The sequence below is a fragment of the Balaenoptera ricei genome, chromosome 15, assembly GCF_028023285.1.
Source record: "Balaenoptera ricei isolate mBalRic1 chromosome 15, mBalRic1.hap2, whole genome shotgun sequence".
Classification (NCBI taxonomy): Eukaryota; Metazoa; Chordata; class Mammalia; order Artiodactyla; family Balaenopteridae; genus Balaenoptera; species Balaenoptera ricei.
This window is the reverse complement of record NC_082653.1, coordinates 60,278,170-60,305,656: the sequence shown is the minus strand read 5'-3', so window position 1 is coordinate 60,305,656 and position 27,487 is coordinate 60,278,170. Positions and strand designations below refer to the sequence as shown.

Below are 27,487 nucleotides of genomic sequence, written 5' to 3'. Positions count from 1 at the left end.
CGGGAAACCCGTCTTGTGTTTCAAAGAGCTAGTATTTTATAATTTATACAACCTTTAATCCTCTCATATAGTTGTTTAATCTTATGATCTTCATTTCTTTGGCAATGAAAAGTAAAAATAATTTTACTTATGGGGTTGTTTGTATTGTTTGTGGAATTTCTTTGGTCAAACTACTTGGAAATTTTAGTACCAGGTCTTCTGAGGATACAGGCTCTTCCACCGAAGCTATGTAGCCCCTTGGAAAACTGCAGCAGTGGTGCCATCAACAAGAATAAACCCTTACACTGTAGAAAGGTCCGTAAAGGACCCCTGCAAATGGTCTAACCTTTATTCATTTTTAAAGTTTTAATCTGGGTTTCTCATGAAGACTGAGAATTCACATCGTTTTTACTTCCATTAATGTGTATTTACATAAACACATATGTAGTTGCATACATGCATGTAGAGAGATACATGTTTATGGGCTATATGTCTCCTGCTGTGAAGCCACCTTAGATAACATGATGGCAGAAGAGGTTGAAACTCACCTCATTTAATTATTAGCCATGAAACATTTCCTAATATCTAGAACCAATTATTCCATTTGGTTTTGGTTTAGGAGATTGGTCAGAATTGAAATAAACTAATGAGTCTATTTTCTTTATGTTACTTTTCATTTTTATCTTGTATCCAGTATTAACTAAGTGACTAAAATTTCTGAAGATCTTGTCTTCCTTTGTTCATGGTAGAAAGGCTTATACACCATCATAGCCTGGTTTGAAACCTTAAGAACCCAAACACTGTGTAATTCTACATTGAGCCAATTCTGGATCAGCTTGTTGAAAACATTTTAAGGAGTTTAGCAAAAGAAAATCCTGTTTCAGTGACTTTACTTTCTGATTTCCTCAGTTGTTTGAGAAATTAGTTATTTGCTAGATTTTTTTAGATGTTAAGATTAAACATTCTATCTCAGTTTCTACCAGAGTGAAAACCAATTGATCTGTTTAAAATGGAATCTTACTAGAATTAATAGGTGATTTAGATTTGAAAGATAGTATGTTCCACTACAATCAGAAATTTCCTCTTTTATACAACATACCGATTTTAAACTTGACCAACAGGTTACATTTCTGTTTTACTTTTTGGATCTGACTTTGTCCCAATGATCAAATCACCTCCAAAATTATTTATTAAAAACATAGTGCTGTGTGTTTTAGGGCTAGAAAGGACTCTTTACATTTTCCAAGTGCTTTATAGTTCATCAGGCTCATTCTTCTCAGTAACCCCATGATGAATGGTCCCCATTTGCCAGATAAGGAAACTGAGCTTCACATTGAAGCATTCACTCAGTATCATTTAACTGTCAGACTTGAGCTTAAGTCTTCTGACTCCAAGCCCAGCGCTCTTTCCTTAAGGATCTCACAGTTGGGCTTTTAAAACATATAGAACAAAACCAGACAGAACGAGTGCCTACGAGCCTTTCTAAGAAGGAAGAAATTATTCTGAACAAGAAGGCAGAATATGTCTGGTGGGGACAGTTAATTGGTTTGGCAGAATGGAGGGGTATTCTGTGCTAAGCTTAGAGAAATGGAATGAGCAGGTGGAAATTGGGGTGGAGGAGCGAGAGGGCTCTCGGCAGACTGACCTGACAAGAGAGGAGGGGTGCCATTGTGGAATGCTGGGCTTTGCGTGTGGTGGGGAAGAAGGAGCCCATCAAAGGATGACCTTGAACAACAGTGGAGCCAGTCAGAGGTAGCCTAATTTCCAGTAAGTGTGAAGGTGTGTTTGGAGTGAGGCGGTGAAGAGATTGAGGAAGAAATGTAAGAAAGGTTACAAATCATTGACCTAGTTTGCCTGGAGTTGCTAAACAAAAGCAAGTGAGTGCTTGAACTTGACAGTGAGGTTTCAAACCAGGGATGTAGGAGAACTGTCCACAGAGGGTGGAAAGACCTGCTTAGGAAGTTTCAGCTCTGAATTGCCTCTGTAAAAGCTGCTGCCACTCCATCCCTTGCCTTGTTTGTCTAAATGGAGGGAAAGGTCAGCCCTAACCGGCAACTTTTTTCAAAGGCTTATTAGGCTTTTTAAAAAATGAAATGCAACAAATTGCAGTTGTTAAATTATAATGGCATGTCTTTCTTGTTTTGAAATATTTCCCTTTACGCAGTGACCAATGATACCCCAGGCACCTAATTCTGCTCTTGTTCTGCAGCCTGGAGTACTCGGGTACTTTGAGTTCAGTGGCTCACCCCAGCCTCCTGGTTATTTGACCTTCTTCACTTCAGCATTACATTCATTAAAGAAAGGTAAACATGATTCATATTAAGACATTAGTACTTTAACAGAAATGTTTGTATATTGATATTTTCTGTTGCATATGTTATCTTTATGATTATATATTTTAGTTTTCTTGATTCTTTTTCTCTGTATTTGTGTTAAATTACGTTATTTTATGGTGCACTGGCAAACAAAATTTTGTGCTATTTCAAGTATAGTCTCTTAAATGTTTAGAGACTATTATTTTTTTAAATGTAGCTTGATCACACAGCGTCTGCAATGATATATTTTGCACTTCAAATTGTATTATATCATAATCTCTTTTTTTGTGTGGCATTACAAATCTTGGTCAAAGTTTTCAGTGGTTGTATTGTCAGTTGGATGTATCATAATTTAGGAATACATTTTCTTCAAGAAGTATTTCTATAAGGATGAAAGTCATGTCACATAGCATAAGCCTACTGCCAGGTTCACTATTCTCAAATCCGTATATATTTTTTTACTTAGCTAAATCACCTATTATTTGAGTGTCCTACTTTTTAAATTAAACATTTTTCATGTTGCCCATTTTTTCGTGTTGCTCCATGTTCTTCCTCTATATCAGCCATGACCTTATGTCAGTTCTCTTTTAGATACTTTGATCTGCTCCTCATCTCCTTGTTACCACTCTGGTCCAAGCCCCTTTCCCACCCCTACCCTAGGCCAGTGGGCACTTAACTGGTGTCCAGTCTCGCCCCTCCTTCCTCACACTAGGGCCTTTGTGCTAGTCCTTCTTCCTGAAATGTGCCCTCTCCCTCCCCAGGGCCCAGCTGTCCACCTGTCGAACCCCTATTCATCCTTCAGATTCCAGCTCAAATATCACCTCCACAGTCTACCCCCCTGGAGAGAGATTTGTTGTTTTCTTTCATAGCACTCAACATAGTTTGTATTTATTGGGTTGGCCAAAATGTTCGTTTGCGTTTTTCTATAACATCTTACGGAAAAACCTGAATGAACTTTTTGGCCCACCCAATATGTGTATAGTTATGAGATGATTTGTTTACTGTCTGTCATCTTCCCTGGGCTGGGAGATTTCTGAGGATGGGGATCGTCTATCTTCAGTTTAGTGTTCTTTCTCCAGCATCTGGCACATAGCAGGGACTCAATCACTATTTGCCAAATGAGTGATCAGATTGATGGCCATGTCATCTTTCCCTCAGTAGGTCAGCCAAAAATATGTAGTCATCCTCCTATTACTGGATATTACATTGCTTCAATATTTTGAGGGGGTATTATAGTAGTATACTATTAATACGTCAAATAATTATATTACTGGTTATTTTAATATGTCCATTGTCTTAAGGTTTTATGCATAGAGAATCTACTGTATTCATGCTTTTCATGCAGGGGACTCTGGGAGAGGAACTCAAGCTGTCACATTAGGTGTGTCTTCTGTCTACTTGAAAGACTTTGAGCTGCACAGCTTCAGGTGACTAAGAAGGCTCAGTGAGTCAGAGTTTGAATTTTGAAAACAAAATACTACCAACTTAAATAAGCTTAAGCAGATAGATGTTCAAAAATCTTATTAGAAAACCAAATAAAGTCCTTTGAAGATTATGTATAAAAGGGTAACCTAGAGTCAATCACTAAAATGATGGCAGCATTCAAGTACTTGAGTTGGAGAAGCTATTTCAAGATTTGGAAGGATGTTTTGTTATCCAGCTGGCTTATATTGTGTGTTTATGATTCATCGTTTTCATTCAGAGGTTTCCAAAATTTTGCTTCTTTTTGGAAAAACCTTTCTAAGTATAAGATAGTAGCCTTTTTTCCTCCCTTTTTTTTTTTTTTTTTAAGTATAGTTGACTTACCTTGCTTTTTTCTTTTCTTTTTTTTTAAGCAAGGAAGGTAATAAATGGATAAAAACTACTTGAAGGTACAAAATGATCCTTTTGGTCAAATCACTAATTTTCACAAATGATTACATGAAATTTCTTCTCAGAATAAATCTAGCTCAATTTACCTGTACTACATTTCTTCCCTCTCTTGTGATTCTAGTTGGGTCTTATAAAATCCTGTTGCATATGAACTTTGCAAGAACTGAGTTCATTCTAATTAATAATTCTTCACCCCATTTTTGTGGGTAGACTCCCACTTAAGCTTAATGAACCATTTTTAGAAGAAAAAGACAAATTTGGAAGGATTACCTAAAATAAATCTTGCCTTGAGCATCTGGGTTTTTTTCCCCTTTTCTTTCTCCTACCCTGAAGTCAAATGGTATTTTACCTATTATTAATAGCCAATGTTAAGTAAGAGAAACACGTGCAGACTTTTTTTTTAATGGGACAGTTTGGAATGTAAATTCTAGGTCATTGTTGTGTTTCTATTGTGTACACAAATTGAGGCCTGAGGAACATTTGACACACTTAACATTTGGTATAGAGAGCTTAACTGACGAAGTGTTTAGTCTGTTGTGGTAGAAAGCAGATGTCCTGGTTCACCAAGCCACAAGCATATGTAAAATACACATCTTTCCATTGCCTAAATGTTTTTTTTTTTTTTTTTAATTGCCTTAGAAGAAATAACCAGGACACTCTCTAACATTCGTTTCTTGAAGCTAGCTGGCCATCGGTCTACAGATATTTTGAGAATGTACCATATATGAAGCATCCTGCCTGGGTGCTGTGGGGTTGCTGAGAGGGGACATCTCAGTTACCTGTGTCCTTTACCTATTGCTCTCCAACTTGGTGCTGATTCATCAGTTGATGTCGGCCCTCCTCTTAAGTGGTGTGGGCAGTAACCCTTTTGTTATATTTCTGTCCATTATTTTCCTAGCCATTTTACCTGTATCATTTTTTATTTAGCAGTTCTATATTTTCATGTAGTTAAACCTGTGGTTCTTTTTCTTGATTTTTTTTTTTAGAAAAATCTAGTCACTAATGAGTTCACTTCTTTTTGAATTTTAAAGTTATTTGGCACTTTATGCTGCCTGTATTTACTTTGGCTTAAAATACAGAGCACAATTGATTTTCCTCCCTTCTTATTGGCTAATCAGTTAGCACCATTCACAGAATAAAGCTTTCTTTATCCTTCATCTTGATGATGCCTGTTTTATCACAAAATATTTTCTAATATGTAATTGGGTCTGTTTCTGTGTTTTCTCTTGGTCTAGATCCATCCCTCTTTTTATACGAGTAAATATAATTTCATTTTTTACGTTGTAAGTAATTACCTGGTGAACTCTGGACTCCGCGTCCTCTAGTTCTGGTGTTTTATGGAATATTCTTTTATATCCATCTATGCATTTGGCTGAATTTGGGTTGGAATTTTATTAAATGTTTAAGTTGACTTAGAGGTAATTGACATGTTCATAAAACTTAGCTTCCCTTTCTAGCATCACAGCATGATATTAATTTATTCAAACCTTCCTTTCAATTTTTTGTAAAAGGTCTTACACATCCCTCATTAATGGTTAATCCTTTTAAAGTGCTGAATGATTAACTGTGGGCTGGCAGTCTGTGTGTTTCAGGATCCTAGGGAAGCCCATCTCTTGTACTTCTTCACTCTTCCCAGACTGCAGAGCCTGTTCCTCTTGGAGCCTTTCCAGACAGGCCTAAAGAAAATTTGCCCAAAGAAAATTTGGTAGAGGGGTTGATATTTTTAAGTTGCTTACTTGATTTTCTTCCATCTTATGATTATTTCATTATTTGCTGTAAAAATATGTTCTGGTAAAATGTTGTTATATTCTGTTATGATTCAGTGACCTTTTTAAAAGAGAAAATTTGCAACAAATTTTGTTCAAAAGGGATGCAGTGCCGCCTGGGGGACAAGCAGTGGCCTGGGATCTGGCGGTATCTGGTCCTTAGCTTTTGTCTGCCCCTGTCAGGGTTATAAACTTGAACAAAACATTTAACTTTTCTGTGTTTGAGTTTCTCTGTCTGTAAAGTTGGAGAGGGTGGAGGTAAGGGTAAATGCTTGTTTTACAAGGCCACATCATGTGTGAAGTATGTTGTGTGTGAATAAAATAATAGTCTGAAAATCTGTAGCAGTTTAATGAGAAAGCCATTGGCTGAAAGCACCTGAAGTAAGTACTGTGTCTGTTTTCTTAAAAGCATCTACACCAGATAGTATGTACCTTGACCGACCAGCAGACACAGGTCTTCCTCTTCCCTTTTCCTGGAGCACTCCATACCTGCTGTTTTTTGTGTAGTTGGCCCTCCGTATCCACAGGTTCTTTACTTTTGGATCCAGCCAATCCTGGATCGAAAATATTAGGAAAAAGAAAATTCCGGAAAGTTCCAAAAAGCAAAAATTGAATGTATCGTGTACCTGGCAACTACTTCCATAGCATTACGTTGTAATTGCAACTGTTTACTTAGCATTTACAGTCTATTAGTTGTTATAAGTAATCTAGATTTGATTTAAAGTATACCAGAGGATGTGTATAGGTTACATGCAAATACTATGCCATTTTATATAAGGGACTTGAGCATCCGTGGATTTTGGTATCCAAGGGAAGTGGGGGGCTGGAACCAATTCCCTGTGGACACCAAGGGATGACAGTACTGCATGGTGTTCTCGCTGTGGAACTGACTGCATGTCTGTCCCACCAGAATTTGAGCTGGTTTGTTCAGACAGTATTTATTGAGCGCCTTGAGGCCAAGGTTTTGTTGTCTTTCTCCTACAACTCGAACAATTTAGCTAAAAGTTTGAATGAATGACTAGTTAAAGGATACTTTACCTTGAAATTGCTCAGGTTGGAGTGATTTTGGCAGAGGGATGTTGAGTCATTTTGGATCCCCTCCCACCACCACTTCTCCTCATGCCTGGCCTTTCAGGTTCCATAGACCAGTGTGCAGGAATCACTCCCACTGGACTGGATGGAGTCCCTGCCTGGCTCATTCTTCTTACTCTTTCTTCTTGGCTTCTCCCAGTCCCCTGACACTAGAATCCTCATGGATTGAATTGAAATTCACATGATACTTAAATGTCATCTTCAAAATACACTAAATTATTAACTAAAGACGTCGTTTCCACTCCCTTCATTCACCTTTAGGAATTCCTAAACATAGTTGACAGGGAACCTGTGGCATTAGTTTTCTAAGGAACACCTTTGGAAAATACTGTTGTAATGAATTTTTTTTAATAGGAATTTTTTAGAGGAAGAAGTAATTCCAGTGTAGGGTTCCTCTACTCCACCAGGTGGCGTGTGATGGTGCTGTGATTTGCTGGTAGAATTGAGTCAGGACGCACAAAGCTCCCTCCTCCATATCCTTATTCACAAACAAAGCTTTTTTGGAGCACTTTTCTGTTAGATTGTGAAACTTTGTACAACATCAAGAGGTCTGAAAAGTAGGATTTTCTTATCCTGAAAGTGACATTCTTAAAGTCATTGAAAAAACAAGGGATTGACTTCTTAGGCAAGATTGACTCTGAAATTGCTTTATTTTTTCAGATTCCTGGGTCTCACTCTTGGGAGTTTGGACCAAGCATTAGGTTTAACAATTCTCCGTGAATGAAACAGGTTCTAGGTCACTGGTTTTCCCACGTAATCTCATTTGTTGTCACTATACTCACTTAAAGAGGGAAATCTTTTTCTAACTAACTGCCTGTGTTCTGAGGCCCTCTGGGTACTGATTAATACACATTAGAAATTCCATACCTTTTGTTCCCATACCTAAAATTGACTTTTTAATTATGTTGCTATTATTTTAGCGAGGATGTGATCATATTTCATAGGAAATGCTTTTATTCCTATTATGACATCTCTCAAGCCTTGTAAGTGCTGCTAGATAAGCACTAAGGCCAAAAACAGACATCCCCGCACTTTGAATTAGCTTCAGCAGCATGACTTATTAATTCAACAGACATTTGAGGATCCACTTTGTGCTACAGCTGTAAAGAGGAGTAAAACTTGTTCCTTACCATCGGGGTGCCACCAGCTAGTGTGGCCAACAGGTGGGCTTACCCACAATGTGAGTGCAGTGACACGTCTGTGACAGGCTTTGTCGGAGCACGGAGGTGGGGCGTGCGGATCAGGTCAGGGAAGACTGGAGGTGGGGAGGATTTCCCAGGAGAATGAGGGGTCAGCTTTCAGGTAAGTGTGTAAGGAATGAGAGAGTGGAAGATAGGCGGCGTTGAGAAGAGCAAAAGGTGTGCGGAGAGCTCAGAACTATATTTAGTGCCCATTTGTAGATATTTTGATTCCTTGAACCCACGTATTTGAAAAGTTACACCATCTTTACTTTCTAATTGTGGTATTTTCTGCCTTTTTAAAGGTATCCTGTTTTAGTAGTGTGTATGTGTGTGTTTTGATTTTTGATCCTATTTCTTCAAGGTTGTTGGGGGGTTTTGGTTTTTTTGTTTTGTTTAAGCTGAAATAAGACTCCTAGACAAAGAACCAAAAACACTAAAATCTTAGAAACCTCTCAGGGATCACCTTCTATAATAAAGTCACAAACTTATAGTGAAACGACTCAACTCGGTGCAGACAAACCCTGTTCTGGTCTCCACTTGACCACTTGTTATGTAACGTTGAGCGTGATAAGCTGATACTGGATGGAGCACTTTACCTGGATGATCCAGTCTTCAGTGCCACTCTTTGAAGTAGAAGCTGTTATTATCTCAGTGTTACTATCTCAGGTGAGGAAACTGAGGTTGTTAACAGCCTCCAGGACACTGTGAGGCAGGACAGTGGCTCCCCAGAGATGTCCACATTCTCATCCCCAGGACCTGTGAATATGTTACATTACATGGCAAGAGGAAATGAGGTTGCCTATGGATTTGGGTTGCTAATCAGCTGACATTGAGAAAGGGAGATTATCCTGGATTATCTGAGTAGGCCCAGTGTAATCAGAACGATGCTTAAAAGTGGCATCGAGAGGCAAAGAATAGTGTCAGAGTGATGCAGTGTGAGAAGGACTTGTCCGGCCATTACTGCTTTTGAAGACGGAAGGGGCCACAAGCCAGTGCAGGTAGCCTCAAGCCAAGGAATGCAGGTAGCCTCTAAATGGTAGGAAAGGCAAGGAGATGCATTCTCCCCTAGAGCCTCCAGAAGGAACATTACCTGCTGCACCTTGATTTTAGCCCATTGAGGCCCATTTTGGACTTCGACCTCCAGAACTGTAAGATAAATTTATGTTTTTTTAAGCTACTAAGTTAGTGGTAATTTGTTACAGCAGAAATAGCAACTTAATATGGTCACGTACCAGTAAACGAGGAGTGAGATAGGAATCCAGGACCACATCACTCCATCTGCCTCTGTACCCTCCGGAGGTGGGGCAGGCGGCACAATATGGTGATTCCTACCTCCTGGTCTTTGCCCATGATACTGCTTAAAATGCAAGGCCTTGCCCTAGTTATTATCTGCCTTCCTAATTTTTCAAGGCCTAACTGAAGTCCTCTGGGATTTGTAAATATTGCCCAGCCAGCATGATTTCTGGCACACTGTGGACATCAAGTGGAGATTTCCATCCACTGGCTCCCTTCTTGGAACTCCCGTTGCACTCATTGGCTGTGTCTCCCACTTAGCAACCAACGTTGTTTTCTGATTTTCCCTTAGACTTTAGTATCTTCCTAACAAGTAGTCAGAGACTGTCCTGATCAGTCATGTTAGTGGCAGATGTCCTCTGTGACCACAGCTCACCAGTCACCCCTTCTCACTGGTCTTCAGGTTCCCCATCTGCAGGATGAGGGAACTTTGCCCTAGTTGCCTCTAAAGGAAACTTCAGCTTGAAAATGCATTGGCCTTTGGCCTGTTTTTTTTTAGACCTGGGAGCTAAGAATTGTTTTTATATTTGTAAAGAGTTATTTAAAAAAAAAAAGAATATGTGACACCTATGCTAGACCCTAAGAGCAGCATAAGAGGGGATGGAGGAGGGATTTCTAAGCAGATGTGTTTCTTTTGTGAAGTCTTTCCCTCCCTGAGGGTGTTTTTTTTTAAAAAAAAAAGGAATTTAATTGAAGTACACACAAGGGACGTGTTTGAATTGATCATTTTAATATTATGCTCTGGTTAAATGAGAACAATGGTGTGAGGGTGTTAAGTTTACTGTCATGTTAGTATATAGAACAGTGCATATTTAGTTCTATAGTTTATGTTCCCCTAAAATGATGTATTTGGAACTATATTTTTCTTTCCCTCCTCCCTAACTCACAAGAAAGAGAAAAATCACAGCTAAGGAGTTACATGTTTACTTAGAGTTTAGCAGTATTTTGGCATGTACCAGAGTGTGCATATTGTATCTCTGGTGCCCATATGCCAGATTTTTTTCTAGATAATTGCTTTGTGCTTTATATTAAGAATTTTGAGGGAGTTCCCTGGTGGTCTAGTGGTCAGGATTCAGTGCTTTCACTGCCGTGGCCCGGGTTCAATCCCTGGTTGGGGAACTGAGATCCTACAAGGCATGCGGCACAGCCGAAAAAAGAAAACAGAATTTTGACAGTATACAAATCTCAGAGTCAGATTTCTGTGGGAAAAAATGCAAGCAATAGCTATAGTTCATACATTGAAAACAAACATTTCTATAAACTATTGCATTTCTTTGAAGATTTTTTCATTTTGATGAATGCATTTAAAGTGTGTGAAGTGTGTGAAGTCATCATCTAGCGAATGATGATGAATCACCATGTAAATGCTGAGTAATCTTGGAGGGGCTGTTGTTATTCCTTTTTATATAATCCTGTCGTTTTCCTTTTTTCTTCCTTGTCCAAAACCATGTAAAGAAGAGTGGGAAAGTAGAAGTTAATAAAAATGGCAGAGTATAGAGTAAAATGAGAATCGTTGCAAGGATGGAAGGTACCACAATACAGGTTTGCCTTTGGGAATGTCACTACTTCCCAGAGTAAAGAAGTGAGAGAATTTTTCCCAGGGAGTAAATAACTTCTTAGCCATGCAGATTAAAAGCCATGTGACTTAATCCAATGGTATTCAGTTTTGAAGTATTTCATGGTTTATTTGTTAGCAGTTTCCTCTATCAGTATTTTTCTTGACCTGATATTCCATTTTGTCCTATGATCCCTGAGAGATCAGCTCACATGAAAGGCTCCTGGAGAGCAGATGGCCAGTCCTGATGTAAAAATTTCCATGTTGTTCAGTTCCAGCATTTCTGCTCATTATTTCATTGTATCCTTGGGTACCTTACTTTGTAGGACACCAAGCGCTGTTTACTCTAGCCCTCTGAGAGAGAATTTCAGAAGCTCGGCAGTTTATACCCAGAGTCACAAGGTTTCGAGCCCCACCTTTTCCTTTCCGAAGGAGAGAGTGGGACACATTCTTAAAAATAATCATTCTCTGCTCTTGGATTCTTAAAAATAATCATTCACGAAAAAATCTTTGTCTTATGTATCCTTCCCAGATAATTGTCCATTATTAAGATTTACTGGCTAATGGGCTTATTATCTTAGCCTGATCTTCTTCCTGAGTTACATGAATCCTGCTTTTTCATCATTGCCACCTTGGCACAGTCTGGTAGAACTATAAGATGAACCACGGAGGTATTTAAAAATTTCCTGGTGGCTGCGTTAAAATTTAAGAAGAAATAGGTAAAATTAATTTAATAATTTATATTTTATTTAACCCGGTGTACCCAAATTATTAGCATTTCAACATGTAATCAGCATAAAAACTATTGAGATATTTTACTTTTTTTTTTTTTGAACTAAGTCTTTTATACTTAACAGCCCCATCTCAATTCAGCTGCTAAATGTTCATTGGAAATACTTGATCTGTATTTAGAGTTTATAAAATTTACAGTTGAAAAAGTGATTTATATACCAAATATTTATATTGTTTCATTTTACTTATTTATTTTTATTGAAATATAGTTGATTTACAATATTATATTAGCTTCAGGTTACATACCCATGTTGTCTTAAACATACTTAAACATTTTCCGATAACTGAGTTGAGTATCACTTTTACATTAAATTAATTAAAATCAAATAAAGTTAAAATTTAGTCCCTCGGTTGCTCATATTTCAAGCGCTCATTAGCCACATATGGTTAGTGGCTACGACACAGGACAGTGCACTCAAGGCCTAGGCCTCATTATCCAAGTATCCCGGGGAAAACAGTTATTTCCTAAGATACTGAGTCTCCTTCCTGCAGGCACATCCTTGAGTTAATGCTTCCGAGTGTCCTCCTAGTAGTCTTGGTAATCTGGTAGTTGCTGAGTGCGAATTGTGTAGCTTTGCTTCTGGCAGGACCCTTTATTATTAACTTTAAAGCACAGTTAAAAATCTATTAGTGGAAAAAAAAAAAAAAAAAATCTATTAGTGGAAAATAATCTGATATATATATATATATATATATATACACACACATATATACATACACATATGTACATATCTGAATCACTTTGCTGTACAGTTGAAACTTATACAATATTGTAAATCAACTATACTTCAATAAAAAGAAAAAACTATTCTCTTTTGCTAACAAAAGAAACGAATTCTTGTTCTTTCTGGCATGTTTGAGAATTTTAATATTTCGCCTCACTGAGGTCTTGCCTCAGAATGTGTTTGCTTTACCTTAATACTGAACTGTAGTTTTAATACTAAAAATTGAATTTAAAGCAATGGTTTTAAGCAAAACAAAGTAGTCTGATATTAAAACATTAGGCAGTGGCCAAAAACAAAAACTCTGAATGCACACCAGAAAGGTCACAAGTGAGCCAGATGATTCTGAATGGAAACCAGATGGAATTCCAGATCTTTCCATTCTCGATGCAGCCTTGGTGGTTGCTACGAGGTAAATGGTGACAGTGGTGTGTGGAAGGTACAAGAAGGTCAGCGGAAGCTCCACCTACGGGGGCATAGGAAGCAGGAGTAGAGCATTCTGTTAGTGGCAGAAAAGAACCCTAGCCTCATAAAAGATAGCAAAGGGTAAACCTACAATACATGCTAAAAGTAGACAAGGTTTAATGGATCAAAGAAAGGCTGTTTGTTACTCAAAGCACACAAACAGCGAATCAGCATGATAGTATTCATTCTGCTCACCCCACGTCTCGTGGGGAGCCTAGTGGTGACTGTGTGTGCAGTGGGTTGCCTTGTAGCTGAGGGACACAGGGCCAAGGACTCAGCACTTTGTGTAGCAGGCGACAGTCTTCATGCTGTGGTCACCTTGACCTACTTAGTGTCTGAGTGACCAGCTACAGAAACTGCTCAGTAACTACTGCCTTCACCCAAATGCTCTTTCAAGATGTTGTTACATCTTGCAGGAGTCTTTCTGACACCTTGCACTGGATGGTTAATAGAGACTACAACTGGCCAGTTACCTGGCTAACAGTTTATTGAAAATTTTTTTTTTTCTTTATTGTGTTGAGGTAGGTTCCCTCTTTGCCCACTTTCTGGAGAGTTTTTATCATAAATGGGTGTTGAATTTTGTCAAAAGCTTTTTCTGCATCTATTGAGATGATCACATGGTTTTTCTCCTTCAATTGTTAATATGGTGTATCACGTTGATTGATTAGCATATATTGAAGAATCCTTTCATCCCTGGGATAAATCCCACTTGATCATGGTGTATGATCCTTTTAATTTGTTGTTGGATTCTGTTTGCTAGTATTTTGTTGAGGATTTTTACATCTGTATTCATCAGTGATATTGGTCTGTAATTTTCTTTTTTTGTAGTATCTTTGTCTGGTTTTGGTATCAGGGTGATGGTGGCCTCATAGAATGAGTTTGGGAGTGTTCCTTCCTCTGCAATTTTTTGAAAGAGTTTGAGAAGGATGGGTGTTAGCTCGTCTCTAAATGTTTGATAGAATTCACCTGTGAAGCCATCTGGTCCTGGACTTTTGTTTGTTGGACGATTTTTAATCACAGTTTCAATTTCATTACTTGTGATTGGTCTGTTCATATTTTCTGTTTGTTCCTGGTTCAGTCTTGGAAGGTTATACCTTTCTAAGAATTTGTCCGTTTCTTCCAGGTTGTCCATTTTATTGGCATAGAGTTGCTTGTAGTAGTCTCTTAGGATGCTTTGTGTCCTAAGCTTTCTGCAGTGTCTGTTGTAACTTCTCCTTTTTCATTTCTAATTTTATTGATTTGAGTCCTCTCCCTCTTGATGAGTCTGGCTAATGGTTTATCTTTTTTTTTTTTTTAATTTATTTTATTTATTTATTTTTGGTTGCGTTGGATTTTCGTCGCTGCATGCGGGCTTTCTCTAGTTGCGGCAAGCAGGGGCTACTCTTTGCGACACACAGGCTTCTCATTGCGGTGGCTTCTCGTTGGGGAGCATGGGCTCTAGGCGTGCAGGCTCAGTTGCCCCACGGCACGTGGGATCTTCCCAGACCAGGGCTCAAACCCGTGTCCCTTGCATTGGCAAGCAGATTCTTAACCACTGCACCACCAGGGAAGTCCCGGTTTATCAATTTTGTTTATCTTCTCAAAGAACCAGCTTTTAGTTTTATTGATCTTTGCTATTGTTTTCTTTGTTTCTATTTCATTTATTTCTGCTCTGATCTTTATGATTTCTTTCCTTCTGCTAACTTTGGGTTTTGTTTGTTCTTCTTTCTCTAGTTCCTTTAGGTGCAAGATTAGATTGTTTACTTGAGACTTTTCTTGTTTCTTGAGGTAGGCTTGTGTAGCTATAAACTTCCCTCTTAGAACTGCTTTTGCTGCATCCCATAGGTTTTGGATCGTCGTGTTTTCATTGTCATTTGTCTCTAGGTATTTTTTGATTTCCTCTTTGATTTCTTCAGTGATCTCTTGGTTATTTAGTAACATATTGTTTAGCTTCCATGTGTTTGTGTTTTTTACGTTTTTTTCCCTGTAATTAATTTCTAATCTCATAGCATTGTGGTCAGAAAAGATACTTGATATGATTTCAATTTTCTTAAATTCACTGAGGCTTGATTTGTGACCCAAGATGTGATGTATCCTGGAGAATGTTCCTTGTGCACTTGAGAAGAAAGTGTAATGTGCTGTTTTTGGATGGAATGTCCTATAAATATCAATTAAATCTATCTGGTCTATTGTGTCATTTAAAGCTTGTGTTTCCTTATTAATTTTCTGTTTGGATGATCTGTCCATTGGTGTAAGTGAGGTGTTATTAAAGTCCCCCACTATTATTGTGTTACTGTCGATTTTCTCTTTTATAGCTGTTAGCAGTTGCCTTATGTATTGAGGTGCTCCTATGTTGGGTGCATATATATTTATAATTGTTATATCTTCTTGGATTGATCCCTTGATCATTATGTAGTGTCCTTCCTTGTCTCTTGTAACATTCTTTATTTTAAAGTCTATTTTATCTGATACGAGTATTGCTACTCCAGCTTTCTTTTGATTTCCATTTGCATGGAATATCTTCTTCCATCCCCTCACTTTCAGTCTGTATGTGTCCCTAGGTCTGAAGTGGGTCTCTTGTAGACAGCATATATATGGGTCTTGTTTTTGTAACCATTCAACAAGCCTGTGTCTTGTGGTTGGAGCATTTAATCCATTCACGTTTAAGGTAATTATTGATATGTATGTTCCTATGACCATTTTCTTAATTGTTTTGTGTTTGTTTTTGTAGGTCCTTTTCTTCTCTTGTGTTTCCCACTTAGAGAGGTTCCTTTAGCATTTGTTGTAGAGCTGTTTTGGTGGTGCTGAACTCTCTTAGCTTTTGGTTGTCTGTAAAGCTTTTGATTTCTCCATCGAATCTAAATGAGATCCTTGCCGGGTGGAGTAATCTTGGTTGTAGGTTCTTCCCTTTCATCACTTTAAGTATATAATGCCACTCCCTTCTGGCTTGTAGAGTTTCTGCTGAGAAATCAGCTGTTAACCTTATGGGAGTTCCCTTGTATGTTATTTGTCATTTTTCCCTTGTTGCTTTCAATAATGTTTCTTTGTCTTTAATTTTTGCCACTTTGATTACTACGTGTCCCGGCGTGTTTCTCCTTGGGTTTATCCTGTATGGGACTCGCTGCGCTTCCTGGACTTGGGTGGCTATTTCCTTTCCCATGTTAGGGAAGTTTTCGACTCTAATCTCTTCAAATATTTTCTCGGGTCCTTTCTCTCTCTCTTCTCCTTCTGGGACCCCTATAATGCGAATGTTGTTGCGTTTAATGTTGTCCCAGAGGTCTCTTAGGCTGTCTTCATTTCTTTTCATTCTTTTTTCTTTATTCTGTTCCACAGCAGTGAATTCCACCATTCTGTCTTCCAGGTCACTTATCTGTTCTTCTGCCTCAGTTATTCTGCTATTGATTCCTTCTAGTGTAGTTTTCATTTCAGTTATTTTATTGTTCATCTCTGTTTGTTTGTTCTTTAATTCTTCTAGGTCTTTGTTAAACATTTCTTGCATCTTCTCAATCTTTGCCTCCATTCTTTTTCCGAGGTCCTGGATCATCTTCACTATCATTATTCTGAATTCTTTTTCTGGAAGGCTGCCTATCTCCACTTCATTAAGTTGTTTTTCTGGAGTTTTATCTTGTTCCTTCACCTGGTACATAGCCCTCTGCCTTTTCATCCTGTCTGTCTTTCTGTGAATGTGGTTTTTGTTCCACAGGCTGCAGGATTGTAGTTCTGCTGTCTGCCCTCTGGTGGATAAGGCTATCTAAGAGGCTTGTGCAAGTTTGGAAATTTTATTATTATTATTATTAACTGAATAGGATCATGCCATTGTTGGACCATTGTTGGGGGAGGGGAGAGCATGATTCTGAATTTATTTTTAATTATTAACACATTCAAAGACCTTAATTAAAATATTAAAGCTTCATTAATTTTAGGACAAAATTACTCATTTTATAAATGACAAAGGCCCCTATTGTATAAAGCCCTGGAGCCCTGCTTAACAGAATGTTCTGGATATGGAGATGAGAAGTGTTATTTTCTTGTGTCATTTTGATACTGTAAACTTCCTCTGCTAATTCATGTACTCCTTGTACACATGGGACTGCAAACTTAAGCTGCTTCGTCCAGCAAGATTTCCACTATATGCAGGAACTTTTAAAATGTGTGATTTTTATAAATTTCTCTGTAAAAAATAAAGTTTTGAAATTGTAACATGTTTGGGTGTGTTAGAATCTGCTCTGTGCAGGCAGCTGTCGATTCTTATTAATGCAGTTAAATAGGTTTTTGAATTACCCCTTTCAACTTTTGAGTCAAGCTGTCACTACTTATTCCTCTGCTCCAATAAATCATGTTGGTGACTTTGGTGGACTATCAAATGAGTTTCCTACTGGCTGCTTTTCCTTCACTCCTCTCTTTATCGATGCCAGTCTACCAAAATTCAGCCCTCTCCTGGAGAGTGGTGTCTTTGCTTCTACCAATTCATATCATCTCTTGGGTCCTGCTTTTTCTTCTGACAGCTTTGGAATCTGAACTTACGTGCTATGCCATTTTTTAAAATTTAAATTTTGAACCAATTTTATGCTTGCAGAAAAGTTGGAAGAATAGAACAGGGAGTTTCCTAACGTCCTGCCTTCACTTAGCTTCCCCCATTGTTAACATATTATTTAACCATTTGTTAGGGTGCTTTTGCCAAAACTAAGAAATTAACACTGGTACAGGATTATTAACTAAACTGCAGACGTTATTGAATTTTGCCAGTGTTTTCACTAATGACTGTTTTCTGTTCCAGGATCTGATCTGGGATCTCACATCACATTTAATTAGTCTCCTCCTATAACAATTCCTCACTCCTTGTCTTTCATGATATTGACACTTTTGAAAAATCTGGTCGTCTATTTTGTTGCTCAACTTGTTCTGGCTTTGGCCATTAGGAGCATCTTGGGTTGGCGCCTGTGTCCTTTGAACATATCCCCCTCCTTTTATGAGCACATCTTTCGTTCTGACTCGACAGGGTGTTTCAGGCTCATCTTATACTTCCTTTGCCCCAGCTCTGGGATCAGCCTCTTCTCCAAGAAGCCCTGGTTTCTTTTTATTGGAGAGTGACATTTAGAAACCCAGATCTGGGTACAAGATATGCTCTTCAGTATCAGGTGTCATTACTTCTAGGCCCTTTCAGCAGACAGAGCTAGGACATATACGTATTTATACCCACACACATGCATGCCTCTATAGTTCTGTATCTATTATCTGTGTCATAAGTCGTAAGGTTATATGAAAGGTCATAAGTTTACACTAATTTCTTCTGATTCCAATCTAACACCGTAGAGTTCATTTTAGCTTTCCCCTCTTCATATGTAACTTTTCTCCTGCCCTGAGAAGCCTGGCTCTCATCGTCTTTAGTTTTACGGTATTCAGTCAAGATACCGTTTGCTGTTCTCTTCTGGTTCCGTTCTTACTCCCCACTCAGCAGCCCTTCACTGAGGCGGGATGCATTTGCAGTACAGCTGGGTGGGTTTGTTAGTGCTTGTGTTCCCCACTGGGTCCCCACACATGCTGGATGGTTTCATGATTTTAGTTTTTGAGTGTGTGAAGGCTGTGAGCTTTGCCATGGTTCTGATACTCAGAGGAAGGTCAGGCTGCCTCACCCCTGTTCTCCCGTTCCCATTACCCACCCTCCCCTTTGCCACCCACCCTATAAATAAGCCATTTCCATCATTTCTGGTTTATTCTTTTTGTTTCTTTAATATTTATTTATTTACTTATTTTTATTTGGCTGTGCCAGGTCTTAGAATTGCGATGCACGGGATCTTTGTTGCGGCACGTGGGATCCAGTTCCCCGACCAGGGATTGAACCCGGGCCCCCTGCATTGGGAGCGTGGAGTCTTAGCCACTGTGCCACCAAGGAAGCCCCATGTCTGATTTACTCTTCTTGTGTTTCTTTGGTTTTGTGCCATTTTAAACTCATCAGGTTTGTGCTAGATTGTCCAGCCGCCGTTAGGGTCACGGGCACTCTCCCCTCATCCTCAACAGCCACTCCTCCTCTGAGAGGAAGACGCCGCCACTGCTGGAAGGTGGGCCGTGTGGTTAAGCTAGAAACTTTGTGTGTTCAGCACCTTCATATTTTAACTACTTAGATATCAGTTGATAGCATTTAAAGTTTAAGTGAGATTTTATTTAACGTTTGCTAATAAAGCAGAAAGGGGATAGGAAAGAATGCACCTTTTCCTACACTGTCTTACCCACCTCCTTTAATACTAGATATTTTAGTCAATTTTTAATCACACAAATATTACATTAAATATACTCCTTGGGGGGGAAAAGAAAGCTTCACATCTAAGGATCAAGTCCCCTTTGATCGCCATCCCCCAACACAAAACAATTTTTATTATCCTTTCAGATTCTGTATACATTTCTAAACATACGTGCCTGTAGGGGAAAACATTTTATGTGTGATGCTTTTTTCCACATAAAAGGTATACTTTATCTTTCTTCAGCTTGCTTTTTTACTCATGTGTCTTAGAAAATCTATTCATGTTGTATAGATAGCCCTGCCCCACTGTTTTTAACAGCTGCAGAGTATTTCTTGGTGACTGTCCTTGCGTGTCTCTTGGTGCACATGTGTAGACACTAAGAAGTGGAGCTGTGGGGCCGCAGGCTGTGTCACTACAGCAGATTGCTCTCCCAAGCGGCTGCCATTTTACCCTTTCCACCAACTTTGCATCAGAGGACTCGTTCCTCTGCTGGTCATCAATATTTGATATTTCCTGTGTCTCAAATTTTGGGCATTTTGAAGGTGAAAAGTGGCATTTTGTTCTCATTTGCTTTCCTCTGAAATAGTGAGGTTGAGTGTATTTTTAGCCTTTTTACATTTCCTTTTCTGTGATTTGTCCATTTTTAACTGCTTTCTTTTTCTTACTAATTTGTATGAGTTACTATATATGCTAGATTGATTCATTTAACTAATACTTATTAATCAAGAGATCAATATGCATATGCCCAGACACTGCTTTAGGTGCTGGGGTAACAGCAATAAACAAGGTTTCTAATTTCACAGAACTTAAGAGGAAGTTGGACCAAAGAAAATCTAAATAAATCAGTAGGATTATGTACCTGTTAATAAGTGCTATTAAAAAATTAGAGTAATGGTAGAGAGAGGACCTGAATCAGGAGGGAGCCCCAGTTTCCCCTTCCAGACCATCCTCTGAGTGTTTGTCCGGAGGCGGGTGGTCAGGGAGGGCTTCTCAGAGAAGGTGGGGTCAGAGCCGAGATCTGGATGATGAGAAGGAATTGGCTGTGGAAGTGTCCAGACAGAACAGCATGTGCCTGGGCTCGCAGGTGGGGGGCTAGTGAGTCGGGGGGACATTGACGGACACAGCGAAAGTGCTTGTCAGAGACAGGTGCGCAGGAGTAGACATGAGGTCTGTTTCAGGAGGTTGTTTCTTCGGCTTCTCCTTTTCTATCTAGGATAGGTCCCCAAAAAGAGCTTTGCCCTGGGGAATTTGTGCGTCAGGATTTGATCACTGGGTTTTGTGGTTGTTTTAAGGCATAGGCTTTTTCTTTTTAATAAAGGAAAATTTTCTGTTTCAGATTACCTAGGAACAGTACGATTTGGGGTTATCACAAATAAACATCTTGCGAAACTGGTATCCTTAGTACACTCTGGAAGTGTGTATTTACATAGACATTTCAACACATCACTTGTAAGTATTTTGAAATCACGTTTATATTAGCGCAGTGGTTCTTAACCTTGTTTGGATCACAGACGTCTTTGAGAATTGGATAAAATCTATGGATACTCTCTGTAGGAGAGTGCACGTGATTTTATATTGCAAACTGAGAGTCCCTACAGTCCCTCTGTAGAGCCCATGCCCCTGGTTTAGAACCCATGCATTAGAGGGCTCTTGGATTTAACATCTAGAAATTCTGTTTATATTCTTAGATTTTGATACAGCCTTGTTAGTTTTCCTTCTTGGGTGAAATTGCAGAGTTACTCTGTTGGAGAAGTGTTACTCTGGGCCCATGTTCTCAGAGGTTAAGCTTCCTTTGGGCAGTGTTCTCTGTTCATTTGTTCCATTTATCAAGAGTAGTAATGTGACATGCTTTTCTCCTTTAGCTGATGAAATGGATTTTGAAGTTCTTGTCAAGTCACAGTGAGAAGTTGTTGGCTTTCCGCCCCAGAGAGCCTCGCTTTCCATTGTTGTCTTTGTTCCCTGATTTTATTTGCTTTCTGGTGGACCAGCCCCAACTCAGCGATTTCTGAGCTTTTGACCTGTATCCTGCTTAGTCCTGTGCTTCTGCTCTGTTTATTGCTACTTCCTCAGTCCCAGCACTGAGTTGATTTTTCTTCAGTATTTTCTCTCTCTGACTTCATTGATGGTGTCAGTGACTTACAGGTCGAGTGAAGACCAGATCTCCTGTACCCAGTGTGTGCCCAGCCCTTTAATCCCATGCTCCCCTCGGCTCAGCGTGCAGGCCTCATGCTGTTAGACCCTCCCGGGCGGCGCCCTCAGTACCAGTCACCCTGGCTTCTGCATATCTCTATATCCCAGATGGCTTTACTTCTCGCAGTTTATATTCCCAAAGTCAAATATATTTACGTGTGTTCCAGATAGAAATGTTGATTATGATGATTATGTTTTTTCAGACTCCCACCATCCCACTTTGGGAATCACCGCTGTGATGGTTTCTCCCACCACCCACCCCACTCTCCTTGTTTCTCTGTCTAAGCTTCTTTTGACTTCATCTGCCTTTGCTATCATTTTCCTTCATCCTTCCTTTATAGCATGCTATACAACCAACATATATCATGTTTATGTATAGTAAAGGGTACTGAGGAAGAAATTTTAAATAGACGGAGAAAAGAAGGTAGGACTGAGAATGATACTGAAAAAGATATTGGGCTTACTGCATCAATTCCATAGTTTTTAAGGTTGGTTGGTTGGTGTAGCAGCAGAATTCCTTTTAGCAAATGAAATATTACTGGGATACCAGTGTTTTAAAAAAATAAAAGCAGTGGACATCTTTATTGTAAGCCAATTTAAACCTCTATTTTGGGGAGTGTAAAATATCTCATTTTGTGGAACTCTCCAAAGCATTCTGTGGGGAGTTTTGTTTGAAACCCAGTGATTTATATCACTGGAATTTCAAAAATAATTTTGTGTTGACGTACTCTTGATTATTATAGGAAAACAAAGCAAAAAATCTAGGTGTATCTCTCCTTCATTCTGTACACATAAAATGTGATCCGTGGCCTTGTACAAGTTCTAGGTCACTCATGGATTCATGCAAATATTTGTTAAGTGCCCGCTCTGTGCCAGGTGTTCTAGTCACTGAGGGTACATGTGAGCAAGGCAGATCCAAACTTCTGCCCTAACAGACGGTCCCCAGGGACCAAGTTAAACATGATTTTGCCAAGGTAAAAATTATCCTTGACTCCACCATTTCTGTTCTCTTAGAGCTCCCCTTGTGCAGGGTGGTAGAGGTCATTGTTGCCAGCAGCAGGCAGGGAGACTTATTTGTTGATAGATGAGTCTGTCTAAAGGGAAAAAGATGAACCACATGATATGGAAGTCACCTCTTACAGCTGCTTTTGCTTTTCCGAGCTGCTGGTGAGGAAGCTCTCTGTCTGGAGAAGTAGAGCCAGGGTTTAGCTGCACAGGCAGGGACAGGTCGTGTCACTGCTCTGAGCCTCATTTTCCTCACCTGTGAAGTGTGGGGTTGAGGACGGGACTGATGTGCTTTGATCCTGTCCTGCCTTTTATCCTCTGTGCGTTTGTCCTTCCCAGGTCTTTCCCAGGGAGGTCATCAACTACACAGCTGAGAACATCTATAAGTGGGCCTTAGAAAACCGAGAGACGCTCCTTCGATGGCTGCGGCCACACGGCGGCAAGAGTCTCCTGCTGAACAATGAACTGAAGAAGGGACCAGCACTTTTTGTATTTATACCTTTTAATCCCTTAGCCGAAAGTCATCCTTTAATAGATGAGGTAAGAGTCATAGTGGTGAAAGGTGTCTCATAAGGAGTCGGAGAAACTCATTAACTTAGCCTTTTCTCATTCTGCGATCAGAGTAGTTTCCCCTAGTCGCCGAGCGGCCGCCAGGAGCAGCTGCTATGTTTCTGTGGCGTTACTCCTTTCTCCTGTAAGTGGGCAGGAGAGCCCGTGCCTTGGGTAGGACTCACCACAGCCTCTCTGGCCACATTACTGACAGCTGCTCAGGTCGGGGTGAGTCGGAGGGGACAGGGAAGGCAAACTGTGCCTCTCTGGAAAAGGACCAGATGGCCCTCTTCCTGCGGTGACAGATGCCTGGGAGAGGGGCAGAGGGGATGGACAACACAGGCAGGGTTTAGTGTGGCCTTTGGGATGCTGTTGTCGCGGGGGTTCGATCAGACTGTTGGCCCTGGCCATCCTCAGCCCAGCAGCCAGCAGCGGTGGTGGTGACCTTGGGATCCCACGATTTTCTAAACCTTGCATGTCTCACAGAGCAGTTTTCGGAGACAACCGCCATCAGGAGTCAGCCCCTCCCTGCTGCCTTTTCTGCTTCATCTGGTGCATTCACTGTCTCTGAGTGTGAGTTTATTTTATACATGGGATCGTTTGGAGGCACTTACAGAGAGCAATAACAATCAGCCGAGAGCGCCTGGGATTGCAAAATTGGATTTACTGGGGGTTTTATTTTTTCCTTCCCTCAAGGATCCCTTAATTGGCCAAAACCAATTTCAGACAGCCAGTGAATCACTGGCCAGGCTGCCTGGGTGCTGCCTCTCCCGAGCCCTCCACGTGAGCCTGACGGCCTGCTCTCCGGGGGGAGCCGGGGGGCCAGGCCACACCCCTCCCGGGGCTGCTCTGGAGCCTCCTTGTGGAAGTTATTGCCCCTGCTGGGGGCCTTCTGAGTGAATGCTGCTACCACGGCTTAGAGGAGGAAGGAGGAGAAGATGAAAGAGCTCTGTTTATTCTCTGATTAGGGAGGACTTGAAGTAATAAGACTTAATTTCTTTAGAAAATCTTCACTACACAGTTATTTTATGAACTAAGACACTCTTTCTTTACTAAGACACTCTAGTATTAAGAGCCCTTAAAGCTCTTTGTAGGAAAGGTGGGGTTTTCAAGCAAGGTATTAGCCATGGTTGTGGATTTTTACTTTAACTTTTAAAGTTTCCTCCTGGAGAGTTCTGTCTTGTCTGGCTTGGGCATGTCGGGGTTCTGGGTTGGGTGGTATTTTGTGACTGGAGCCCAGTTCCTCTGGGGGGTTTGTGCTTGGATTTAGACACCTGGTGGGAGACACTCTCTTTCCAACTCTTTGTTTCTGGGTGAGTGTCTCGCCTATCTCCCCGTACTCCTCCGTCTTTGTTTATCAAGGTTTTGCCCACAGCTCCTTTCCTCCGGGCTCTTAGTGTCCCCGTGAGGTGAAGAGAGTCCCTTAATCACAGCCTGTGGTTAACCCAGGTGGCATCTTAGCAGTGTTATGGATTACTCAGCCAAGTGCAGTACGTTCCCCTGTTCATTTCAGGCCCCTTTAGAAAACGTTTATGGAGCACTGTGCCAGGGAGCCACGGTGGAGAAAGATGGAGAAGGCAGAGCCTTGGTCTCATGGTCTCGGAGGCCTGTCTGGTAGGGGAGCAAGAACCTGCTTGTAATTCAAGGCAGAGGGTGCTCAGCCCCAGGAGGAACTGGAGGAGAGTGGGTGCTGTCCCGGGAAGCTGGGGGCTGGGCAGGAGGGAGGCAGGACGGGGCTGTGGGAGGGGTGAGTGTTTGAGACAGGCCTTCAGGGGTGGCCAGGATTGTGATGGGCTGAGAGAAACTTAAGGGAAGGAATAGCCTGAGCAAAGGCACCGGGGGTGGGCAGGGGGCGACGGGTTTAGATATTAGGAAATAGGACAGGTTGTATGGTCTCCATAAAGGACTGATTGAAGAAGACCCAGAAAAAAAACGTTGTAGGAGAGGCTTTTGGGTGCTTCTTTGAGGACTCCAGGATCAGTCATAGCCATCCAAGTCTGATAATGGAGCGCTGTCAGCAGAGCTGTGTTACCATTATTAAAGTTTTCCTAGCAGCCGTGTTCCAGAAAAGTGAGAAGTAGGAAGATGCTGAACTTGGACGGTGGTGTTGGGGATGGGAAGTGGGGCATGTGACCATGGAAAGAGTGACACAGTGACTAGAAGTAAGGAAGTCATCCTCGGGGTTGGGCGGGGTGGGAGGGCTGAACACCTCCCTTACATGAGGGTGAGTTCTAAACTCAAAGGCTCCTTGACCCCAAAAGAATTTAAGCCTTAAGCCTTATTTTTCTATTATGCTTTTAGGCCCAACTTTGGGCAGGCAATGGAGGAGGCCTGCCTTGTCGAGAAGAGAGTGGTCATTGTAGAGTCGGGGCGGGGGGGTCAGGCAGTAAGGGACAGCCACATGGGGACTGTCCTGTGAGACCCAGGCCGGGACCAGGCAGCTGCTCTTCCGCACGTGTGCCCCACCCCGCCCCCCGGCAGAGCACGGCCTGCACCGTGCGCGGCATCAGGCCCCTGACCCCAGCGTCTCCAGAGAGTCCCGGAGAGGTCATGAGACATCTCAGTGTGCTTATCAAAAGAAATTCTTAGTGCAGCCAGAAGAGACTCTGTGTGGGTTTCTTAGCTTGTTTTTTAAAATTATTTTTATTATTAATTAATTAATTAATTTTATTTTTGGCTGTGTTGGGTCTTCATTACTGCACGGGGGCTTTCTCAAGTTGCGGTGCGCAGGCTTCTCATTGCGGTGGCTTCTCTTGTTGCGGAGCACGGGCTCTAGGCGCGCAGGCTTCAACAGTCGCGGCGCGCGGGCCCTAGAGTGCAGGCTCAGTAGTTGTGGCGCACAGGCTTAGCTGCTCCGCGGCATGTGGGATCTTCCCGGACCAGGGCTCAAACCCGTGTCCCCTGCATTGGTGGGTGGATTCTTAACCACTGCACCACCAGGGAAGTCCCGGGTTCTTAGCTTTCACAGCGCTGCTCTGAGGCGTCCACTGCGTATGAGTCTGGGAGACAAAGGCATCTTGTCCAGACTTACAGATTTCTCCGATTAACGAAAATGGAAGGAAGCATTTATAGTGCAAACATTTAAAGTTTTTTTGCCAAATTTTCCTTATTAGTTGACATGAAATTAAATATGACATCAAGTGATTCACATACGGGATGTAACTGGAGTGCCTTTTCAAAACTGCCTGTTATGAAAAAGGAACATAACAGTAAAAACTGGTTCAGTTTAGAGGAGAAAACTAAGAACTCCTCACTTTTCAGGGGCATTACTGTATAAAATATTTTCTTCACTTAAGAATATCCTTTACACGGCTGCTTTGTTTGTGAGAGACATTAAGAATGAAAGAGATGAGGAAGGAAGACCTCATAAGGAGTTTTGCTGTCCTCAGTGTACTCCTCCTTGGACTTTTCATAAAAACCCACGGTAAATACAGTCGCCCCCTGGTATCCACAGTGGGGTTGGTTCCAGGCCCCCTGCAGATACCAAAATCCAACATGCTCAAGTTCCATATGTAAAACGGCATAGTATTTGTATATAACCTATGCACATCTTCCCGTATATTTTAAATCGTCTCTAAGATTACTTATGATACCTGATGTAATATAAATGGTATGTAAATAGTTGCCTATGTGCAGCAAATTCAAGCTTTCTTTTCTGGCATTTTTCCCCCTGAATATTTTCGATCCATGGTTGTTTGAATTGCAGATACAGAACCCGAGGATATGGAGGGCTGACTGTACTTGAATTTTTGTGGGTTTTGGCGGGGGGGACTGGGGGTGGTAATCTATTATGTCTTTGAATATAAAGTAGTACTAGGATGGGGCAAGAGGGCAGCTGGGCTATTTATGAATCATACGGGCTTGACCTTTTTAGCGTAATGTGCTGTCAGAGCCTTATCCTTTAAAAAGGGCTGAGATGTTTTTGTGTGGGGGAAAAAACCAAAACACTGGTTTATCATCTAAAGTAACCTTTTTTATGCCCAAGAACTATTCAAACAATCTGTTTTTCTGTACAAACGCATATGTCTTAAATTAACTCTGTCTATAAGTATCATATGTTATAAAATTTGGGTTTTCTTTTAAATTGGAAAAGCACTTATTAAATGGTTTTCACACACACACACGAACACACACACTTTAATGAAACAAAATCCTGAGTGACTTGACACCTTTTAACTAACCTTGGTGGGATTTAAGTTAGCACACAGTTCTGTTTTAGGGAGTATAAATGCCTTTGGATTATAATGACTTGCTCATCTTTTTCATTGACCTGGGGTGGCTGTTGGGTGGTGAAATGTACTCAGTTCGGAAATGGAAGAGTCTTGGAATGAAATGTGAAATGTGAATCTAAATGGCTAACACTGATCTGAGGGTAAAGCGGTTCATCTCCCTGAGAAGCGGGAGCATGTACGATATCCTGAGATGCCCTTCGTTCACCAGCTGTTTATCGACCATTTGTTATGTTCCGGGCTCTGAGCTAGGCTGGGGGGATA

General features: G+C 40.8%; 1 protein-coding gene across 3 annotated transcripts in view; it reads left to right on the top strand.

Moving 5' to 3' along the window:
• TXNDC11 (thioredoxin domain containing 11) overlaps positions 1-27,487 on the top strand; it is a 64,848-nt gene that overhangs the window by 23,457 nt on the left and 13,904 nt on the right. For all 3 annotated transcript variants that reach the window (XM_059899066.1, XM_059899065.1, XM_059899067.1), the window contains 3 exons: positions 2,189-2,282; positions 20,587-20,699; positions 22,785-22,985. In XM_059899066.1, the coding sequence (XP_059755049.1) occupies positions 2,189-2,282; positions 20,587-20,699; positions 22,785-22,985 (408 nt within the window). The remainder of the gene's footprint in view (positions 1-2,188; positions 2,283-20,586; positions 20,700-22,784; positions 22,986-27,487) is intronic.